The following is a 21643-nucleotide window of genomic DNA, read 5'->3' on the forward strand; positions in this document are numbered from 1 at the left end:
GCGTTTGTTCAAAAATGATGTTTTTGTTTAAAAATTACTAATATTTAATGCTTATACTAATGTAATTTAATTTTATATGGTAATACTCTGCAATAACTAAATCCAAATACAAGAAATACCGTTTGTACTAAAAGAAAAAAAATAATGATTTCTTTTTTTTTTTTGACGGGTAGGATTACAACATATGTGAAAAGGGCTATTACCAGGGAAAGCAATAGGGCTCTGCCAATGTACTGACAATTTTGTTTCGAGCCCATGCATGCAGCAGTGCTGTAAGAGAGGACAATATGATATGGACAACGTTTTGGAAAAGTCCTTTTTTTCAGCAATAAAAGTCTCATGCAATTTTATTGTACGATCAAAATAAACTACATTAAACATTGCTATTATGGTTCCCATTACTGGGTTATTATATGTTCATGTGTAAAATTTATTAAAATAAACAAAATTGTTGCGCGGAACTTGACGAAATCATTTGCATCGGGGCTCGTATCATACAAATCACTACGTTTAATAGCGCGACGTTTAAAATCGGGTTATTTTACCCATTTGGTAGCAATTGCAATGGGCTTTTGTGGACTTAGAAATCCAATTACGTCAATGTATTTTCTTCATGCGAGAATAAACGTAATGAATAATAATATATTTTATATATTGCCGATTCCTCTCATATGTGGAGCATAGTTACAGAGACAACAAACACTGAACGACATTTTCGCCGACGCTCTCAACGTTTCCGTAGTGTAGCGGTTATCACGTGTGCTTCACACGCACAAGGCCCCCGGTTCGATCCCGGGCGGAAACAGTATTTGTTTTGTATTTTTATATCACAAAAAAGTGATTATATAATGATTATAATGAAGTTATTTGTTTCATATATGAAAATGTTGCAATGGGATGCAAAAAAATAATTTTTCACTTTTGACAAAATTATAACCCGATCGAAAAAACCTTCCGAAATGCTTATGAGGATAAATCCAAATTGCGTTCCTGACGAGAACTCAACTTATTTGGAACAGTGAGGATTTACTTAGTGTTGTGTTACCGTGATACAGAGTAATAAAGCTCGGAAAAGCTTCTGCCCCGGTCATTAATTTTCGCGGTCTCTGCAAGCATTAGCAAAGTAAATGTCCGCTCGTTTATAGGGAATGGGAAATGGTATAAACGTTCTAGTGCAGCGATAATGACGCGGAAGAACGTTGACAATGTGAGTCCAAACAACTGGAAAAGGCGGTAATTAAAGTTAGAAAGTGTACCAACCACTGGTACTGCACATAGGGTTGCCAGATGGTCGGGATTTGGCGGGATTCTCCCGATTTTTAGCATGTGTTCCCGATTCCCGACAAAGTGTAAACTGTCCCGAAAAACAGCTTCACGTTATAAAACAACAATTTCAAGTTCCGAACTGTCGACGAGCGAGCGAGCTGACGTAGTGCCAATAATGTAAAATATCGTTGTTTTTAATACAATTACTTTAATTTGAATGTATTTTTTTCCCGACTTAAGTCCCAAAATCCCGAAAAATTGATATTGTTTCCCGATAATAGCGCCTTGCGATCTGGCAACCCTAACTGCACAGGATCGGATAATTTATATAAATTGGCACAGCGCGGTTCGCTGCTCCATTTGTGCAGAATACAGATTGTTTTCGTAGTGTTATTGTTTACTTATTCAAACATATTTGTAGTCAACAAGTCAACATATTACGAGAAATTGAATAAATACCAATTTTCGCAATTGAAGACTTCTCGTATCAACGTTTAGATAGAACGAAATGATTCCGTGTACATAAATATGCATTTATTGCTTAATACCTGAGCTAACTTTTACTTTTCATTATTACCTAAACGGAAACTTATCTTTTAAGGTGTAGATTATTAACAAAGTTAAAAAGCACAACCATTTTGAGCGTTGAAGGCAATAACGGCCGAAGCATAATGTCGAGAACTGGATGTAATTAAGCCTCATTGCGATATTTGCGACATACGAGTAGAGTGAAAAAATACCAAAAACGTTATTGGATGTAATGTAAACAAAGTTGTTATAATTGTAATAACCGGATCTATATACTCATGCGTGCTAGTTACCAAAATTTTTGAGCGAATATATAATTACACGTGCAAGACATAAAATCAGCGGGCGTATATATGATGGCGTGACACAGAAGACGAGGATGATTGAAAGGGAGAGACACTGGCATCATAAAGCTGTTACGTTAACAACTACAACCATCATATCAGCAAAGGTCGGAAACCTAAGTAAGCGTCAACTTACGAGACCGCACTCAGAAGGTAACGCCACAGGATTTCCCCATTTCGTATTCGCATTTTCCCTGACGGGCTTCAGAAGCGACAACGGCCAGGTAGCCATTTGAATGGTGGACTCACTATATATACCTGACCTTTTGAGATGATAGGCAAATAAAGCATTAAACAAATGACAAAAACTGTCCTTTTCTCCTGGCCAGGTCAAATGAAATATCAACAAGAATTTAAGCATAGTAAAGAATACTGCCTCATCTGATATCTGGTTGGTTTCTTTATTGCCAGTATTTTTTTAAGTATTAGTATTATCGTTTGGAAAGCCGGCACGTGTAGAGGTGCTTCATCAAAACACGACAGACTATTTCCGGAACTACTTACTTGCCATATGCAGGGAAGGCTGTTGGCTTTTTTATGGCACAAGTGCTTTAAGATTTCGTTTATGGCACGGGTCAGTAAAATTTTACAGGTTTGTTTAGTAGCGAGCATAAATAAGACTAATGGAGTGAGTAACATACGAGTAATGTGGTTGGGTAGGTACACAAAAAGTAAGACAGCACAATGTAACACATTTGATGGACTATTTGGCACTTATGGTCCAAGGTAAGGGTAAGGTAAGGTTTGATCCTGTTATCAGGACGAAGTTCAAAGGAAAGAAGATTGGATCTCACCACTCACCGCCGCCGCTCCTCTGCTTTCACTTGAAATATATTATGTTTTATCCATCACTTATATATATACAAAAGTATTTGAGTATCCTAGTTTACTTTCCATTCTATTCAATAATCACATTACATTTCAGTTTGCACTTTTTGCATTGAACTGTCATAAAACTGTAATTTTTTTCTACTTTAGCGGCCAGTGCCTAATTCGAGCCAGTAAAACCAGTGTTCCGCCGAAACTTCTATTATGTAAATGAGGTTAAGTGGGGTACTTACAAACTTAGAGGATATAAATTAATTACTCCGAAATTAATTACTTACAAACAAGGTAAGTTTAGGGTTAGTACGGTAGATAATGCATCCAGCAAGCGTCCAGCACGGCATTCATAGGTAATGGACATGACATGAAACGCTTGATATTCTTGATGCACTTCAGACCGAGACTTCAGAGTAGGCAGTAGTATTCTTAGTAGTGGGCATAAGGCTCTGGCAGGTCTATGTACTGTTTCATGTAGAAATATAGTGCTTTCCTTTTAAGTTTAAGGACACATCCAACGTAAATACTTACGCAAAATCTTCGAAGGAGAGTAGCAGGGGACAGGGGACCGATTTTTGAATTACGAGCGCTTGATTTCGTCACTCTTAAATCTGAGGATAACGATAAATTGAGAATCTATACAGTGGTATTGATTACTAATTTTTAATTCATTCAATTAGTAGAATTTTAATGCCTTGTAGTGGAGATATAAAGGGAGCCACACGAAATCGAGCGCTCGAAATTGTAAAATCGGTCCCCAGGTTCGCGTGTCAAATCATGGTGCATACAGCTTAAGTATAGGGCATAGGCGATTCCCACGTATAAGTAATTCCCAAACAAAGGGCGGTGTCAGTTCTAATTCTTCATAGCGCACTAACTGCCTACGAGCGGGATTATCGGTCGTCGACCGCGCCCTAAGCTTCCTCCTATGACGAAATTACAATGGATGTCCTGTAATATAGTCGAATTATTATAATTCGGCTTGAAAAGTTCATAAATAATAGGTAAGCATTAATAATATTTTAATAAAAATGAATTTATTTATTTTGTTTTAAAGTAGCTTCATTTTTACTAGGTATAAACCACAAAAAACCTAGTGAATATGAGTAAGGCGAGACCAGGGTGAGACGGTCTATTAACTTTTCATACCTGTGAGTGGTGTCCTGTGGTCAAAAATCGTAGGTTCAAATCGCGGTTGTTCTGTATGGAGCAGAAAAAATAGTTATCCAAAAAAAAGATGACTGAAAATTCGGTCAGGAGTCAGGACCCTTATCAGTCTTATCACTGTACGGTAAACAAGATGTTAAAGCAAGATTATCTATAACTTTTGTTTAGTGATTCACAGGTGATCTTTATTCACACTTACTTTTACCTTTTATGTAGATAGATAGATACTTATCTAACCTGACACTGTATTATGAAAATTGTTACCAATTATTACCAACTTCATTACAGTTATATAACATGGTTTTTCATTTTACCTATTACAATGGTAGAAAATTCTATGGACTAAAAGTTAAAGTGTTGACTTAAGTATGTTGTTTGTTACTCATATCATAACATAGAAGCTGTAAAAAGCTGGGTTTGGCAAGAATTGTCATGGGCAGAGGGATGCGGATGGGGGATGGGGTGTTGTATGGGTGGGATACTGTCCTTTTCTTACATTAATATTTTAACCCCTCATCAAGAGGAATGAGTGTAGATTGTTTATTCATTTGTAATAAAACTTGTTTGCCAGACTTTACATAAAACACATCCCTTATTTATTTTTTATTCATTTCAGGCCCTAAAACTAATGTAAATTTTTTGTGTTAGGCGCAAGGCACACTGCACTCCATTTGCACTCCCTTCCAATGTTTGAGTGAGACTATGCTATGTGCATATAAAGCAACATCCCACTGGGATCGAATCTGATGCTGTTTGCCATGCGCCTTAGGATAGGATTACCTAAAGGTTGTACTTTTCTCAGCCTTGAACAAATAAATTAAGTACAGTTTATTTGACCATCCAATGATTAATCTGTAATAGAGATAAATGATTTCCAAAACAGTACCCAGATGGCCCGGATACAGGTTCCAAACTAGGATAAATGCAGACAAATAGCAGCCTTAAATAGATTGTTTGTTCAGATGAAGAGAGAAGGTCAAATGGGGTAAGAGAAACATAGTTTATTTTACTCGGGGTAAGAGTAACAGTATGAGGATTCTCTACAAGTGTCAGTCTTGCCCCAGTGTTTGTCTTATCCCATCTGAGCGTAGATAATTATTGGTCAGTACTCATTAACATGTTCACTGACAATACTGGCATTAAGCATTGTTAAGCCGTTAAGCCCACTAGTACCTGTTGACGTACTGTCATCGGATGCATTAACACATACTTAGCCAGGTAGAACTAGCAATAGATAAATTAGTGATACTTGTTACATTGACATGAATGGTTTACAGGAATTCAGTTGTATTTTATGACACACTCAAAAGAGAGGATAGTGTAGGTAGGACTGGGTGCAGGCAGGGAGGATCCAAGGTTTTCTAGTGCAACTTCATTTGCTGGCATGCTGCAAAGATAAATCTTAGATAAGTATCTGACTATATTTACTTAACATTCATATTCTTATTACAATAAACAGAAGCGAGAAAGATCGTCAAAATTAATTCCTAAAGAAAATTAAATTAGTAAAATAAGTATTCTAAGTTCTATAATTTGATTGTTTAAAAACCATTGCATGACCTATGTTGGGCCAAACAGACTAAATTTAGTGCCTAAGAACCGTCATAAAGTATGTGCGAAACAAAAACATGAACACAAAGTAAGTAAAAACCTGTTATGAGTTAAATTAAGTATACTTAAAAGGCGAGAACATAACGGTGGTCACGTAGTGGCCAGTAACAGTGACGCATAATCAATAAATCAAGGATAAAATGCAGTTGCAAATTTATGACACGAGTTCCCAAATAGGTACGTGTGAATCTTGCAAAATTCATCCACTGATGACATAAACTTAATTTTCATGAACGAGAAGAGTAATAAACTAGTAGTTACAACAATATACTATGTTTTTAAATGCAGCAGTATGTATAGTGCATAAATAATTACTTACCCGGCGACGAGGTGATCAATTGCAACTCCGGATCCAACTTAAGCAAACACTTAAATCACTACACAAGTCACTAACGAAACTTGTTTTAATGTTCCTTCGTTAACTTATTGGTTCTTCTTGTAATACAATTGGAGTATTATGTGTAAAGTGCATTCAAGTGCAACGAATGAACGTCCTTAGCTCTTAGCTTAACGCCGTACGTCACGCACACAACACGAACAAACTACTTGCAAACTTGCATGTTGCATTCAATGCACGCAAAGCAACCGCAACCGGGTGAATCAAACGAACTAATATTGTGATTAGTAGCGACATCTTTTAGCTTTCCCCCGAAACCATTTGACATTCAGAATAGTGTTGCGTTTAGATACTCACTGACCGCAATTAGTTCGAAATTTTTGTTTTGTTTTTTAACTCAAAAGCCTTTTTAATGATACATTACCATACATTACCTTATCAATTGCGAGAAAACGAAATGTACAATAACGTCAATAACTTACATTATGCTGTGACTGGCTGTGGACATGCTGTGCATAGTGTGCAACAGTTCTTCAATGAAGCATTTTCGAAACGCACGACCGGTGTTGCCACTACATAAAATAATGTTGTGTTAGGATAGGTTTTTGCTTTGCAGCTTTTGTATACAATAGGGAATAATTATTGACATAATTTAAGATATAGCATAATATTTGTATAGCTTTATTTATTTTTTTCTAAAAACTATGTTTTATACATAACAGTTATCCAAGCTGCGGTTTTGGTGCACTAAGCGTGCGTTTTCTATATGTCTTCTTGCGCGTTATCTGCAGCTGATGCAGTTGATTGTACACTTCACTCCATATTTCGCTTTGGTCTTCTTCCGGGATAGTTTTTCTGGAAAATTATATGTATATACATATTTTATATTAATCTTAACATAATCAAATTTTAACATATTTGCGAACCATCTTACACAGGTCAACCTAGACAACCTACCATAAACTAAGCAAAATGTGTACTATGAAATGCATTACCAAGTACAAGTAACTAATAATAGTAATAATATTCATGCTTATCACACAAACAAATGCTCTTTATGCTGAGATGAACTTGGTTATGAGTCTGTAACTGGCTTGCGGGATATTTCTTGGATTCAAACATCTAGCTTTTTAGACAAGGATGAAGTTTCTTCAATAGAAACACAAGATCTATAATTAACTAAAATGTACCTGTACTGCTTCATCAAATCATATTTCTCCCATGGAGTCTTCCTCAGTTCTCGCCTAACTCTGTCTTTCTCCTTTAGATATTCTTCAATATTAGACACTCCTTTAAGATCTTGCCTCTCCCATCTTTCGAGCCATGGTCTTGGTTTCAGTTTGACCTAAAAATATTACAAGACTCATCAAGTTTAATAATGTATGTATAGTAAATCAAGGGTTAAAAATTATTTGACAGCATAGACTAATAATTGTGATATGTCGATTTCTATTATAGTTTTTCATTATCAATTCACACTCATTTTAGAATCAGGGAATGATCTCAATTTCATGGAAACCAAGAAAAACTACTGTAATACTTTTTGGAGTATTACACAATTATACCTGAATATGTAAAAAAAAGTAATTTATTTAATTATTACTTCTTACCTGAACAGGATTAATAGGCACAGGAGTCCCCTCTGGCAAGATCTCCGGATCCATGTCAGTTGGGAATGTGCTGTACTCTGGTAGAGCATCCCTCAAGTACAGCAGCTTATCATCAAGGCGCTTCTCAAGACGAAGCACTTGGATCTTTTGGATGGTGGGGTCATATAGCTCATAGCGAACCTTAAATTAATGTGCATATGTAATATTACTATACTGAAAGGCAAGTTTTTAATCAAATAGATATTTTGCCATGCTCTGCTGGTTTGGAACTAAGACATCTGAGAACTTATCTGTAGTGAATTGTATTCCACTAAGTTAAACATCAAGCAGATACATCTGCATAAAATACTACAAATTTTAAGTTAAAAGATAAATGGAAAAATTCACCTCAATCCAATAAATTCAATTAAATTATTCCCAGTGTTTTTTTTTTGTGTTTCAATAAATTGTAATTTTTACTAAGTATTTTTTTATCAGCTTAGTTCCAAAATAAAACTAATAATATAATAATTATAGTAGCACTTGACACATTGTATCCTTGCTTACCTCAATACCTTGATGATCAATGACATTTCTCAAAATGAACTCTGCCCTCAAACCACAGCCTTTCCTTTCAATACAGATGCCCACAAAGCGGTTGATCTTGCCCTGAGCATGAGGATCTGTTATGGTCACTGCTAATATAGACCCTGAAAACAGAGAAAATGTGTTTAGGCAAACATTAACTAGCCTCTAGCAAGTCTAGCAGGGACTTTAAGTATTCATTCAATAACACATATTCCCTTGCAATGTTTATTCATTTTAATTTTTCAAATCATTACAATATAGTACTCATTATTATAATTTTTTGCACATATGTACCTACTATGTAGTTCTAGTACATACAAAGATATATTTTGCTTACATACCAACATAAAACTCTGGGATATCAATCTGATTTCTCCTTTTCAGCATATCAGCTCTCTCCAACTTCTCCCGTAAGCTGTTACGCCATTTAGGATTAGGATCGGGCAAAAATTCAGGATAAGCATGACGGAACTCTAAAGCCGCATTCCGGTTCCCAGGCTTTCGTCCCACCCTCCTCGGCTTCTCATCTTGAACCGCTTCGGCCTTCTCTGGAAGGCTTGCCAGAAATCGGCAGTCTACAAAAAAGTTCAAATAATATAAGTTGTGTCAAATAAAGTTAAGTAATAAATACCAATAGTAACTTGATTATAACCTCTTCGAGCAAGCCATTTGGCTGCGGTGAATAAATCAGTTGTACTTTTTCTAATGGCCAGAGCCATAGTTGAATTAAATTAAATACGAACTAATAACACTGCAGCAATTATGTTTAAATTCTATATAAATAAAAAATATGATTTGATTAACACAAATTACATATATTTTTGACATACGCAATTTGACATTTTAGTAGTACCACAGAGAACTGTAGATTATTTTCATAATATAAGTAACATATTTTCAACGTTTAAACATATAACTTGAATAATATAAATATGGGATACGTTCGGAAATGATTCTTAAAAGCAGTAACAGACTACCACACCGCACCGCGACAAATAATTCTGACAATATCCTTGTAATTTCTAAATATATTAACAAATAATTTATTCAAACAAGAAATACATGTAATATAAACAAAAAAAAAACAATTATAAACTAAAATTAAAAACTACAATAAATCTACAACTAAAATAACTACTAAACTAAAATAACCTATAAATAAAAAACTGGCTCCAACTCTGTGCCTTGGGGCAGGGTGCCAAGAAGGCTGGCGGCATTGCCACGCTGGACGGCAATGCCAATGCGTTGCGCAAGGTAGGAGCCAGCCCTCTTGTCACCCGTTGCCTCCACAAGGCGCTTCGCCAGCTCGGCGAATATGCCGTGGGCGCCAGAGCCCCACGGCCCTAGGGTTTCCACCCCAAACGGCTCAAACATGCAGCCAGAATCAATGGCTGCATATTTGCGCCGCTTGAGGTGTTCAGCCGCGTTGGCGGCCGCACAACAAATAATATAATTTACTATAATAAAATAGCAATTCACTAATTTTTATATTTAATAATGAAGAATACTGTGTGTTTTATCCGAAAAAGCTAATTTTGTAAGATTTGATCTGTTTTTAAACGTACCTGTACCAGTCACTGTCAAATTTGACAACTAAATGACAGAAATGACAGAAACTTATTGAATATTGATTTTCGTCCTTCGTCAAACGTTGCACTTTTATATTGTATGTAAATAAAAACTTTTGCCAGGCTAAGATTTTGAATCTAACAATTCTTGAAGAAAAATGTCGTCAATAGTGCAAAAGTGTAACGACGACAACATTCCATTAGCTGATGATGATCCGCAAGTGATTATTACAGACGACGTGGAGAACAATCATTTAGATCATGGTCGTTCAATGGACTCATTGCCTAGTTCGTACACTGGCGGTTCCTCTAGCCCTGGCCTGAATGGCCCGCAGAGCTTTGAACCCGACTCGGGATTAGATGAGCAGGAAGAGAAGGCACGGTTGATATCGCAGGTGTTGGAGCTTCAGAACACTTTAGATGGTATAATTCATTATTAATTACGTTATTATTTTATGCTCAACTATTTTACATCCTAAAGTTCGTGTTGGCATCACTCAGTTAACTGTGAATCAATCAAATTAGCTTACAGTAAATACCTTGCAGGCTCAGGGACTGATGGCTCATTGAACCTTAGAAAATTATTATGCAGAAATAACTTTAGAAGTAGTTTACTCCATTTGCTAATTACTAATATTTACTATGATTTTTGTAACACTGTAAGACAACACTATAAAAAAATAAGTTATTAATCATACCTATGTATTTTATTCACAGATCTGTCGCAGAGAGTGGACTCGGTAAAGGAAGAAAATTTGAAGCTGCGTTCGGAAAACCAAGTGTTGGGGCAGTATATTGAAAATCTCATGTCAGCATCATCAGTATTCCAATCCACTACCCCTAATGTTCATAAGAAGTAAATCGGAGAGCTTGAAATCTATAATGCACTTAAAATAGTGCATACTTATTATTGGTTGCACTTTAAAATTAAGCACCAATACAATTTTAATCTATAATGTTTTAAGTATTACATATAAATAATGTTTAATACAAAGTTTGTATGGCTTGTATCATCTTCTCTACTTACATGTAAAAACCATGTTGGCTGATAGATTAGAAAAGTAATGCATTTGTTTTCTTGTCACAAATATTCTGCCCTCCTAACGATAAGTGCAATAACTAATTTTGAAATCTCAGTCACTTGTGTGACATATTGTATGAGAACAAAGTATATTATTTAATGATAATTTAATATAAGTTATTGCACTTATTGTTAGGAGGGCAGTATTGTAATCTTTAGTACTTGCTTTGCTGACACAATTAGTCAAGCAAATCTGACGATACAAATCTGATGAAGCAAATCTGACAATACAAACACAGTTTATTGGAAAAATATACTTATATGTATGTATAATGAAGTTTACATGACTTAGTTTATGCTTTATTAGCAGTGCACTATTGAAATTATGAAGCAAAACAATCTATCTCATATTGAAAGGTATTGTTTAAATTAACTAAATTCTTGAACCTGTTAAATATCAACTGGTTTAATAAATTAATACCTTATGAAATGGGGGGAAAAAAAATACTATTTCATTTCTGTAAGCTTTGATGCTTAGCTTCAGCATTCATTAAAATTTAATGTGTTTTGAGGTGGAGTTATTAGATTTTTTTTATATATAATTGTAAGGTCTGACATGGGTTTGAATGACGGCTTTTGTAAATGTAACTGCTAAATAAAGGCTATTGCCCATATAAAAGCTAAATGACGCTATGTACAGTCAGACAAAAAAGACTAGAAATGAATAAGTGGCAATACACTGAGTGTTTCAAATCAATGTAAAAAAACTGGACAACACTATAGTTCGTTTTTTTAGCATTAGAACAACAATCTTGATGTGTCTTTTAATTGAAAAACACATTTTAAGAATAAGTTACGGCAAATATGTAACAATTATGGATCTAATACGATCATTTATATTCTTCTGCTTTCATAAGTAATCGTTTTTGATTTTTAAAAAGCGTTTTTCAATTAAAAGACATGTCAAGATCGCTTACCTTCTTGCAAGTTCTTTCTAATGCTAAAAAAAACGAACTATACAGTATTGCCACTTTATAATTTTTACTCTTTTTTGTCAGACTATAGTAAGTATAACCGTTGTATCTCAAAAATGAACTGAATGGATTAATTACGTTTTACACATACAGATTTGTGTATTGTTACTGTCAACATAAACAACTCTAAATTATATGTCTTTTTTTATTAATTTAATGAACAAACCAGTATTTTTGATCAAAGCTCTCATATGCATTTATAAACATATGTCCACTCAGTGGCGGATTTGCAGTCTTTGCCGCCCTAGGCCCCAAGCCTTGTAGCCGCCCCTTTCTCAGCATCAGCACCCATCATATTGACTACATTTAGATCAGGCAACGAAAAGATATAAATGCGAAATCGACGCCACACTCGCGTCCGCGGCTTCGCGCCGCGATTCGGGCACAAGTGTGGAGGGCCCTCCAGATATCGTAAAAATTATAGCTTGTAGCAAATTTAACCAACTTTCTTTTTGTATAATGAATAATGATCATGTCGTTAGAACGCATAGTTTCCGAGATATAAGCGAAAAACTGAAAAATGTGACCTACAAACCTCTCTCTTCCCCCGGCTCAAGGGCTACGGCCGGGGACTTTTGATATGTTCAGTCCAAATAAAGTTAGGTACAAAGTCAAAAATTGTGTTTCAAGCATTTCCCTCTAGGTACCTTTTTTTGAGAATTCGTTGCCTGGCCTGATAAATTTTGAGTCATTTTTTGTTATCATCAGCGAATTTTTTGTCACAATTTGCCGCCCCTAATATCTCGCCGCCCTAGGCCCGGGCCTACTGTGCCTTATGGGAAATCCGTCCACTATTTTATTTCTTAATGCTAATGGATGTATATTTATATTCGATTGTTATGCTTTATAAAGTTTTTAACATAATATCTTATTGTTTTAATATTTTGTCACCTAACATTATAATATTAGGCATCATCACAGCAAGGATATTGTATAATTGCAGAGATGTGACTTATTTGAAATACTTGTATTTAAAATGCAAATACAAAATGCAAAATACCTATTTTGTATTTAAATACCTTTTGAAGAAAACTATTTTGTATTTTATTTGAAATAGGTTTTGGGACCTATTTTCTATTTTCAAAATACTTTATAGTAGGTAGGTAATTTAGGTAGGATTTACAATCTCTTCTGATGTTACAATCCTGGCAACTCTCTCATTCTTTTAACATGGAACTGTTGAATTTGTTTAGTAACGTCGCACATGACCACAAGCGTAGCGAGTCAAAGAACAAAGAGAGTCTTTTCAACTTGGAAATTCTGAGTAATACTTTTTAATTCAGACTAGGAATTCACTACTCAGAGTACCTTTTATCTAAAAGCATTTGTATTTTAAAAAAGTATTTTAAAAATACCTATTTTGTATTTAAATACAAATTCAAAAACTATTTTGTATTTTGCATTTGAAATAGTATTATCAAGGAAGTATTTGTATTTTGTATTTAAATACTTTTTATAAAGTATTTTTCGCATCTCTGTATAATTGTTATTAGGTCCTATTATTAAAATAAGTTTAGGTAATCAGAATCCACCATATGCAAATGGCCTATGGCCTATATCATTCATAGTCTGATTTGGTATTTTTCGAGTTTTTATAATCTATTCATATCAATGAGAAATTTCCTAAACTAACTTGAACTTCCACATTAGGGTATATTACTTTCAAACAACTATGGGTCTTGCGACATTTTGGAAGCACCATTTATAACAACTAATTAATTTGAGAAACTCCTCTCATTTGCTAGCGGCGTGGCACTTGGCAAGTCATTAAATGATTCACAAGTTACGCCACTCGTTCGCACGAAGAACCGTTGAACACGATCATGATTCCCGCAAAAAATTGGCGCGGGCGCAGTCAGTTAGCAGAAGTTCTAAGGTCCTGTTTTCTAAGGGGACCTTGCATTTTGGAGACAAAGCAAACCGCTTGGAACAGGTGTTTCTGGGGGTGATCTGAGCCGATTAAGCCCGGTTGCCAAGAGGTTCCACCCAGCAGGTGGGCAGGGGAGGGGGGGCAAATGTGGCTCCGGCGCGCCTCACTCTAAGCTATATATCTGCATACATCTAGCAACTATATCAAGTTTGGTGTCTTTTTCGTGTAATTCGAGGATGAAGAATTCATTTCTGTGACTAAATTTTCACTCTTCCATACAAAAAAATCGAGAAATTAAAAATTCCAAAAAAATCTTTTCACTTCTTTTTTCGAAAATCTTCTACAAAATTAAAACTATGAGGATTTGCTCTAGAAAAAAAATACCTGTGAATAGCCCAGTTATCCTACTATATAGAATAGTAAACTTGTTAAACATTTTTTTTTCATAACTCTGATAAAAAAAAAGTTTTGTGTCGCGCGGCGTACCTGCATTGTAAGAGCGGTATGCAGCGTTTAGGATTTTTAAGTATGTTTCGATGGTTTCTGATAAGTTGTTATTCTTCTGGTTGTAGAAAATTACTTCTGGACGTGATATATATACAAATATAAATTAAACGTATAAATATAGATGTTGGGAAAACTTTTGCCAATAGAGTTATTATAAATGTGATAAAATTAACAAAGCAGATGTTTGATTAAAATGCGGGTTAAAATACGAGTAAGATATATATTGTTCGCAATTGCCACTACATGCCCATGGGTCCGTGCATTTTAGTTTTTTCTTAACGCAGTTGCACCTCCCTGCCCATTTTGTTTTGCAGCGGCAACGAATAAGCTCTAAACAAGCAGCAGCCGCCGCAGGTAGGCTTGTACATATGGGCTCCCAATAACCATTTTGTTTGGACCAGCTCCAGTCAGCAGGACATGGAAGCTGTTGCTGAGGGGCTATAATCTGTCCCCAAACATAGCCTCCTTGGTAAACTGCACGGAGAAATATGTTTACGTGGGTAGGGCATCTTCAGGGGCGTAGCTAGAGGATATGGCGCCAGGGGCAGGCACCAAATTTGCGCCCCCCCCCCCCCACACAAACGAAATGAACTACAAAAGGGTTACTTTTTTTTTAATTAAAATTTACTTTTAATTTAGACAATACAGTGTATATGTGTTTTTTTAATACATCGGCAGGCGTGGCTCACTCCGCGATATCGTCGCTTTGCTACTGGCAGTTAAAAGTCCATCCGTTCGACCCCAATTTTGGGGTTTGCCATAAGCCGCGCGTGGCGCTGTCGCCACCTAGCGGCCATATCTGCGCTGATCGTGACAGACGCGTTTTGTTACAGAGTGAGTCTTCTGTACCTAGTACTATTATTTATTCTGTGACATCGGTGGGTAACAATTTTTACGACCCACCTGATGGTAAGTGGTCACCGCATCATATGGACGTCTACACTCCAAAAGAGTTACAAGCGCGTTGCCGACCATTTTAAAACTTATGCACTTTTTTGGAGATCTCCATACTGTAGCCTCTCGAGAAAAAGGAACTTAATCAATTTATTGTGGAATGAGCTCCCTTTTTTCGACAAATTTCCTCCCGACCACTGTGGAAGGAATTCCTCTTAAACCGCACAGTATGCGACCATTTAGGTTCTAGGGTGTGAGGATAAACACTCTGCCTATCCTAATACGGCGAGCGGTGCAGTAATGGCAAGCTGTCACCGTTGGCAACTAGGCAGCATGTCAAACAATTCTTCAGACAACAGCTCATTGTACTTACCTACGAGCGGTAGAGAACATCCTGTATACAGGGTGGCTAAAAATAACTGCATTCCCGTTGCCAAGGAGGTTCTGGGATTATAATGAGCAACTTTTACTATGGGACCAACCCCTCAGTCGCGAAAAAAAAATTTGGCTGGTTCATACATTTTGGTTGGTCCATTTTCTATGGGAGGGTAAACTTTTTTTTTTGAGATTTCGGGGTTGGTGGTTGGTCCCGTAGTAAAAGTTGCTCAGTATAATCCCAAAACCTCCCTGGCAACGGGAACGTAGTTATTTTTAACCAGCCTATATAGGAATCCCCGTACCTACTGTCGTCCGATAGACAACATGTCACAGATATGCAGCAGCAGCTATTGGAGTAGGTTCCGTCTACTACGGCTCATATATATGCGCCTGCCGGACAAAGGGCTAGCGATCCATTTGCATAGGTAGTCTCTTGGACTGTCCATAAGATGGTAACTTCCCGACAGGAGACCCCTGAGGGAAAAGACGCGCTAACACGGAACACAGCTCTGAACTCTCTGAAGCACTCGGCCCGCTCGCCTTATAAAATGAAAGCATAGCAACTCCTACCGAATATCCCTCTGCTTGATAGAAGTTTCTGGCATAGAGTATTCGCACTGCGGGATGGTGGGCGGTAGGGCGCTACCGTCGTCTTTTAAGGTCGAGTTCTAGGCAAAAAAGAGTACCTAAAAGATCGGCTTTCTCTTTGCTTTTCTGAGCTGTGGGCCAGATTACCAGGATGAGAGGTAGTCTTTTGCCCATTTTGGCGCCCCCCCCCCTTGGTCGGCGCCCGGGGCACTTGCCCCCTCCAACCCCCCCCTAGTTACGCCTCTGGGCATCTTCCATTGGATGCAGATTCTCTAACTGAAGATTTTTTTTTGTAAAAAGTACTTTTCGGCACTCTTTTGCACTCGTACTTGTACCTGATGTACTCGTAAAATCAGTAACATAATACTATGCATTTTGTTAAAATAACGTCTAGGGGCCAATTCACACCTCGTAATTCAAATCTGTCCATACTTACTATTGTAAGACTCTTACTTGCCATACAAGACAATAACAATTTTTATCAATTTTGGCAATGCCTGCTCAATATTGCCTTGTTTGCCGTATTTAAACCCCTCCGTTACGGCAGGATATGCGCTCCAAGCTTGAAATACGCTTTTTTCCCTGTCCATACAAAAAAGAAACAGTGTCGCAACCTGAAAAGGTGTGGAAGAATGACAAACCTTCTGACCTTTCTGGTCCTGTAAAATAAATTATATATCTATGCGTTACAAATAAAATCATATATTTAAAGAAAGTTTGCAGCACTTGACCAATTGCCCTGGTGAGCTGTCTCGTATACTGCGGTGACATATTTATTTTATTTACAATTAATGGAGGATTGGCACAGGAAAGAATCACCTGTTCCTCTCGTGCCATGCTATTGCATTTTCTTAAGCTAACGTTTGTAGTTCTTCCATTAATTGTAAATAAAATAAATAAATATGTCACCGCAATAAGAGACAGGTCAACTGGGCTAATGGTCACGTGCTGCAAACTTTCTTTAAATATATGATTTTATTTGTAACTCATAGATATATGATTTATTTTACAGGACCAGAAAGGATAGTAGTCTTGCCATTCTTCCACGCCTTTTCAGGTTACAACACAGTTTCTTTTGTGTGTGGAAAGGGAAAAAAAGCGTATTTCAAGCTTAAAGCGCATATCCTGCTGTAACGGAGGGCCTTCTTCTTCGTTACACTCTTGATAGAGTGGTCGTGGCCATTATGAAAACTTTTGAGCGACTCATTTAACGACACGTCGCCATTCCTCCCGTAGAGCTGCTTTCCGTAAGCATTCGCTTACTGTGACCGACACACTGATTTGGTTTGGTCAGTACATCTCATTAGAGATCTTCCCCTAGCCCTGTCACTTCCTACTCTTTCTTGCACAACTAGACGTTCTGTAGAGGTTCCGTCTCGACGAGACACGTGTCGAAAGAAGTTGAGTACCGAGTTTTGCCCGTAGAAAGCAACCGCTCTTTAATGCCAAGCTCCTCAATAATTGATGCTCAGTCCATGATATGCCCAGCATTCGTCTCCAGCACCACATCTCTAGTGCATTCACTTTCTGTTTTTCGGATGCCCTTAGTGTCCATGTGAGACATACAGCATACAGAAAAGTGGGAAATATGAGGGATCTGACAATCCTGGTTTTAGTGGTCCTTGTAATGTTCCGGAGGGATTTAAATACGGTAAACAAAACAACATTGAGCAGCCAATTTTGGAAAAAAATGTTATTGTCTTGTATGACAAGTAAGAGTCTTACAATATTAAATCTGAACAGATTTGAATTACGAGATGTGAATTAGACCTAGGTCCTTAGACATTATTTTGATACTATGCATTGTGTTACAGTGTTCGGATCAGGTACAAGTACAAGTGTAAAAGAGTGCCGAAAAGTAATTTTTACAAAAAATAATCTTCAGTTAGAGAATCTGCCTCCAATGGAAGATGCGCTACCTACGTAAACATATTCTCCGTGCAGTTTACCAAGGAGGCTATGTTTGGGGACAGATTATAGCCCCTCAGCAACAGCTTCCATGTCCTGCTGACTGGAGCTGGTCCAAACAAAATGGTTATTGGGAGCCCATATGTACAAGCCTACATACCTGCGGCGGCTGCTGCTTGTTTAGAGCTTATTCGTTGCCGCTGCAAAACAAAATGCGCAGGGAGGTGCAACTGCGTTAAGAAAAAACTAAAATGCACGGACCCATGGGCATATAGTGGCAATTGCGAACAATATATATCTTACTCGTATTTTAACCCGCATTTTAATCAAATATCTGCTTTGTTAATTTTATCACATTTATAATAACTCTATTGGCGAAAGTTTTCCCAACATCTATATTTATACATTTAATTTATATTTGTATATATATCACGTCCAGAAGTAATTTTCTACAACCAGAAGAATAACAACTTATCAGAAACCATCGAAACATACTTAAAAATCCTAAACGCTGCATACCGCTCTTACAATGCAGGTACGCCGCGCGACACAAAACATTTTTTTTATCAGAGTTATGAAAAAAAAATGTTTAACAAGTTTACTATTCTATATAGTAGGATAACTGGGCTATTCACAGGTATTTTTTTTCTAGAGCAAATCCTCATAGTTTTAATTTTGTAGAGGATTTTCGAAATAAAAAGTGAAAAGATTTTTTTGGAATTTTTAATTTCTCGATTTTTTTGTATGGAAGAGTGAAAATTTAGTCACAGAAATGAATTTTTCATCCTCGAATTACACGAAAAAGACACCAAACTTGATATACTTGCTAGATGTATGCAGATATATAGCTTAGAGTGAGGCGCGCCGGAGCCACTTTTGCCCCCCCTCCCCTGCCCACCTGCTGGGTGGAACCTCTTGGCAACCGGGCTTAATCGGCTCAGATCATCCCCAGGAACACCTGTTCCAAGCGGTTTGCTTTGTCTCCAAAATGCAAGGTGGTGGACCTTAGAACCCCAGCTAAGTTGCGCGTTGCGTGGCAACGGCGTGATCGCGGCGTGACGTAGAGGTGATGTCACCGAGTTGTCTCAGGTTTTTACTTGTTGCATGTTTCCGCGGTAGATAACGAACTGCATTGTATTCACGTTGGAAGTTAATTTACAGATACGACCTTCAAACCTTCCAGAAAAAAGCGTACTCCCATCTCAAAAGCCGGCAACGCACTTACAACCGGGCTCAGACCGGGACATTTAACGAAAACCGGCCAAGTGCGAGTCGGACTCGCCTTCCAAGGGTTCCGTACATTACACAATTTTCAACAATGTATATTTTGATGTGAAACGTGAGTGAAATGTTTAAAAAAGACCCGTAAGGGACGATCAAAAACTAAGTAATAAGTCCGACGCACGCTTGACTGCATATTTCTAATAGGTTTTTCTGTCATCTATAGGTAAGAAACTATTTAGTATTTTTTTTTTAATTTTAATAGTTTCGGAGATAAAGAGGGGAAGTGGTAATTTTTTGTCTATTTACTTAAATTACTTATAAACTATTAATCTTAAAATTATTAATAAAATATATTTGAGATTCTCACAGCTCTATCACTTGATATATAACACCATATAGTTTGCAAAACTTTGTTTATTAAGTGTCTCATTTACCCCCCAATAAGTGCCCCCTATGTTTAAAATTCATTTTATTTACGTTACATGTCCGTCTTCGGGTTATAGATTGACATAATATATGTGTACCAAATTTCAACTTGACTGTCACAAATAATGTAGGTACCTAAATGAAAACGCGAGCGAAGCGAGCGCGAAATATTTTCGAGATAATAGTAGGTAGATTTTTAGGATTTCGTACTTCAAAAGGAAAAAAACGGAGCCCAAATAGGATCACTTTGTTGACCGTCCGGCCGTCTGTCTGTCTCAATGCCCCCTACTAAATAACTATGATTTATAAACCGGGACAATTTGCTTATGGGCCGGGACACCGGGACATCATGCTTCAAACCAGGACATGTCCCGGCGTACCGGGACGTATGGCAACCCTACCATAGGCGCGTCCTATAGGCACAAACAGCAACACTCCTAACTGTTTTATTATTTTATGTTTTATTATATTTTATTACAAAAGGCATTTTAAGGTCCACCGAAGTACCTACACTGGCGTTCAAAAGTGCATGGACATGTTTCAACCGTCATATGAAGGCATTACGGTCGACATCAATCCACGCACTTTTGTACGCCACTGTACAGTTAACAGTGTGGGCCACAAAACAAAAAAGCGCTTCATTCTTCCTTCCGTGGTGTGGGCGGAACAAATATCAAATATCAAATATCAACATTTATTCAGCAAATAGGCCACAAGGGCACTTTTACACGTCAACATCGGGGGGCACGGCAGTGCCCCCGCCAAGTCGAGCGCGAAGCAAACACTGCCGTACCATATTTACTGGAACCATTTCGCCGCATTTTCAGGCCCCTATTTGAGAACCTCTGGATAAGACCAGAACGAAGAAATTTTGGTCATCCAGTAAGCTATAATCACATACTTAAAATCCAAAATTTCAAGTCTGTAGGTCATTTAGTTCCGAAGTTAAGCGAAAGCAAAGTTTCGCATTTATGAAACTCACTCATGATCATCAGAATAGAACTAGTACTTCCCATAAATGGTTTAATGGCCACATAAAGGGAAAACCTAAAAATATTGCAATATCAGTCACGTTTTAAAGATCTAAGAACTGCATAAGTAAGTTTGTAATCCCATATAAATATATGATATTACAAAGTTACTGTTGCAGTTCCTACAAATAGTAGGTAAAGTAAAGTAAAGGTACTCTACGATGTACGATGTGAGTATGAATGAAGATATGTTTAGTTATGATATGTGTATACATAGTATGGGTATGAGTACCCGAAAAGAAGGACTGCCTACAAAAAGAGATGAGATCCCATCAAAAACATTACATGTAAAAAGGTGCAAGTCTCGCAACGCTTTTACTACAAAAAAGTTTTGAGATGTAATGTGAAACCAAGTCGGTTATTTTAATCAGTGCCAGGGGGTGTTAAAACCGTATCAATAAGATATCTTTAATTTGTAATACGTATAATGACTTGGCCATCGCACGGCTGCATAATGACAAAAGGATCATCGTCACCTATTAAAAATAATTCTAATTGAACACAACGCTAGCGCTAATTGCAGTTTGAGCATTACACATATTTACGAGTACGGTACGAGTAAAGCATTATGTGCGATTGCCAAGTCATTATATGATGATTAGTGACGGATTACTGATTATTATTTAATTATTAGATTTAATGAATGGGCAATACGAAAAACTGTTGCTACTGTACAAGAATCAGAACCGGAAAAAAAGAAAAGAAAGATTTGTAATAATAAAAAAACTACTCCTAAAAAGAAAAAAAATGTGTTAAATAAGAAAATCTAATAAAATAAATCAATATGCCCACGTTTCTACAAAAAGAAGTGAAATCCCACCAAAAACATTCTGTAAAAAACTAGCCAAGTCTCGATGGAGCTGCTTGTTTATCTCTAAAAAGTAATGAAATCTAGACAAAGTCGTGCCAAGTCTAAGGTTCCTTACTGCGATTTCTTTATTA

General features: G+C 36.9%; 2 protein-coding genes and 1 non-coding gene across 4 annotated transcripts; 2 read left to right on the forward strand and 1 right to left on the reverse strand.

Annotated features, from left to right (window-relative positions):
• The first annotated feature begins 732 nt into the window (after positions 1-732).
• On the forward strand, positions 733-805 carry Trnav-cac (transfer RNA valine (anticodon CAC)). The gene has a single exon. It is a non-coding gene; the product is annotated as a tRNA-Val (tRNA).
• Positions 806-6735: 5930 nt separating this feature from the next.
• On the reverse strand, positions 6736-9069 carry LOC134666444 (large ribosomal subunit protein bL19m). The gene is made up of 6 exons (XM_063523610.1): positions 8905-9069; positions 8594-8827; positions 8232-8374; positions 7686-7865; positions 7266-7420; positions 6736-6930 (listed from the first exon to the last, which is right to left on the reverse strand). Exons 1-6 carry the CDS (start codon positions 8969-8971, stop codon positions 6798-6800), a joined length of 912 nt encoding a protein of 303 aa, XP_063379680.1. The 5' UTR covers positions 8972-9069; the 3' UTR covers positions 6736-6797.
• An 814-nt stretch (positions 9070-9883) lies between these two features.
• LOC134666455 (short coiled-coil protein homolog) lies at positions 9884-12739 on the forward strand. Of its 2 annotated transcripts, XR_010098508.1 has the most exons (3): positions 9884-10243; positions 10538-10900; positions 11038-12739. XR_010098508.1 is itself a non-coding variant. In XM_063523620.1 (2 exons), exons 1-2 carry the CDS (start codon positions 9979-9981, stop codon positions 10678-10680), a joined length of 408 nt encoding a protein of 135 aa, XP_063379690.1. In that variant the 5' UTR covers positions 9884-9978; the 3' UTR covers positions 10681-12739. The 2 variants fall into 2 exon arrangements, 1 of the variants encoding a protein (XP_063379690.1); XM_063523620.1 differs by having other exon boundaries at positions 10538-12739.
• Positions 12740-21643: the final 8904 nt, after the last annotated feature.

The sequence above is a fragment of the Cydia fagiglandana genome, chromosome 1 (assembly GCF_963556715.1).
Source record: "Cydia fagiglandana chromosome 1, ilCydFagi1.1, whole genome shotgun sequence".
Taxonomy (NCBI): Eukaryota; Metazoa; Arthropoda; class Insecta; order Lepidoptera; family Tortricidae; genus Cydia; species Cydia fagiglandana.

Excerpts from the sequence above, each read along its gene's own strand:
- LOC134666444 (XM_063523610.1), bottom strand. The coding sequence starts at position 8,971 with ATGGCTCTGGCCATTAGAAAAAGTACAACTGATTTATTCACCGCAGCC. Across the intron at positions 8,375-8,593 it reads TATCCCAGAGTTTTATGTTG|GGTCTATATTAGCAGTGACC; the intron begins GTATGTAAGCAA and ends CTCTGTTTTCAG. Across the intron at positions 6,931-7,265 it reads GATTTGATGAAGCAGTACAG|AAAAACTATCCCGGAAGAAG; the intron begins GTACATTTTAGT and ends ATAATTTTCCAG.
- LOC134666455 (XM_063523620.1), top strand. The coding sequence starts at position 9,979 with ATGTCGTCAATAGTGCAAAAGTGTAACGACGACAACATTCCATTAGCT. Across the intron at positions 10,244-10,537 it reads GCTTCAGAACACTTTAGATG|ATCTGTCGCAGAGAGTGGAC; the intron begins GTATAATTCATT and ends TTTTATTCACAG.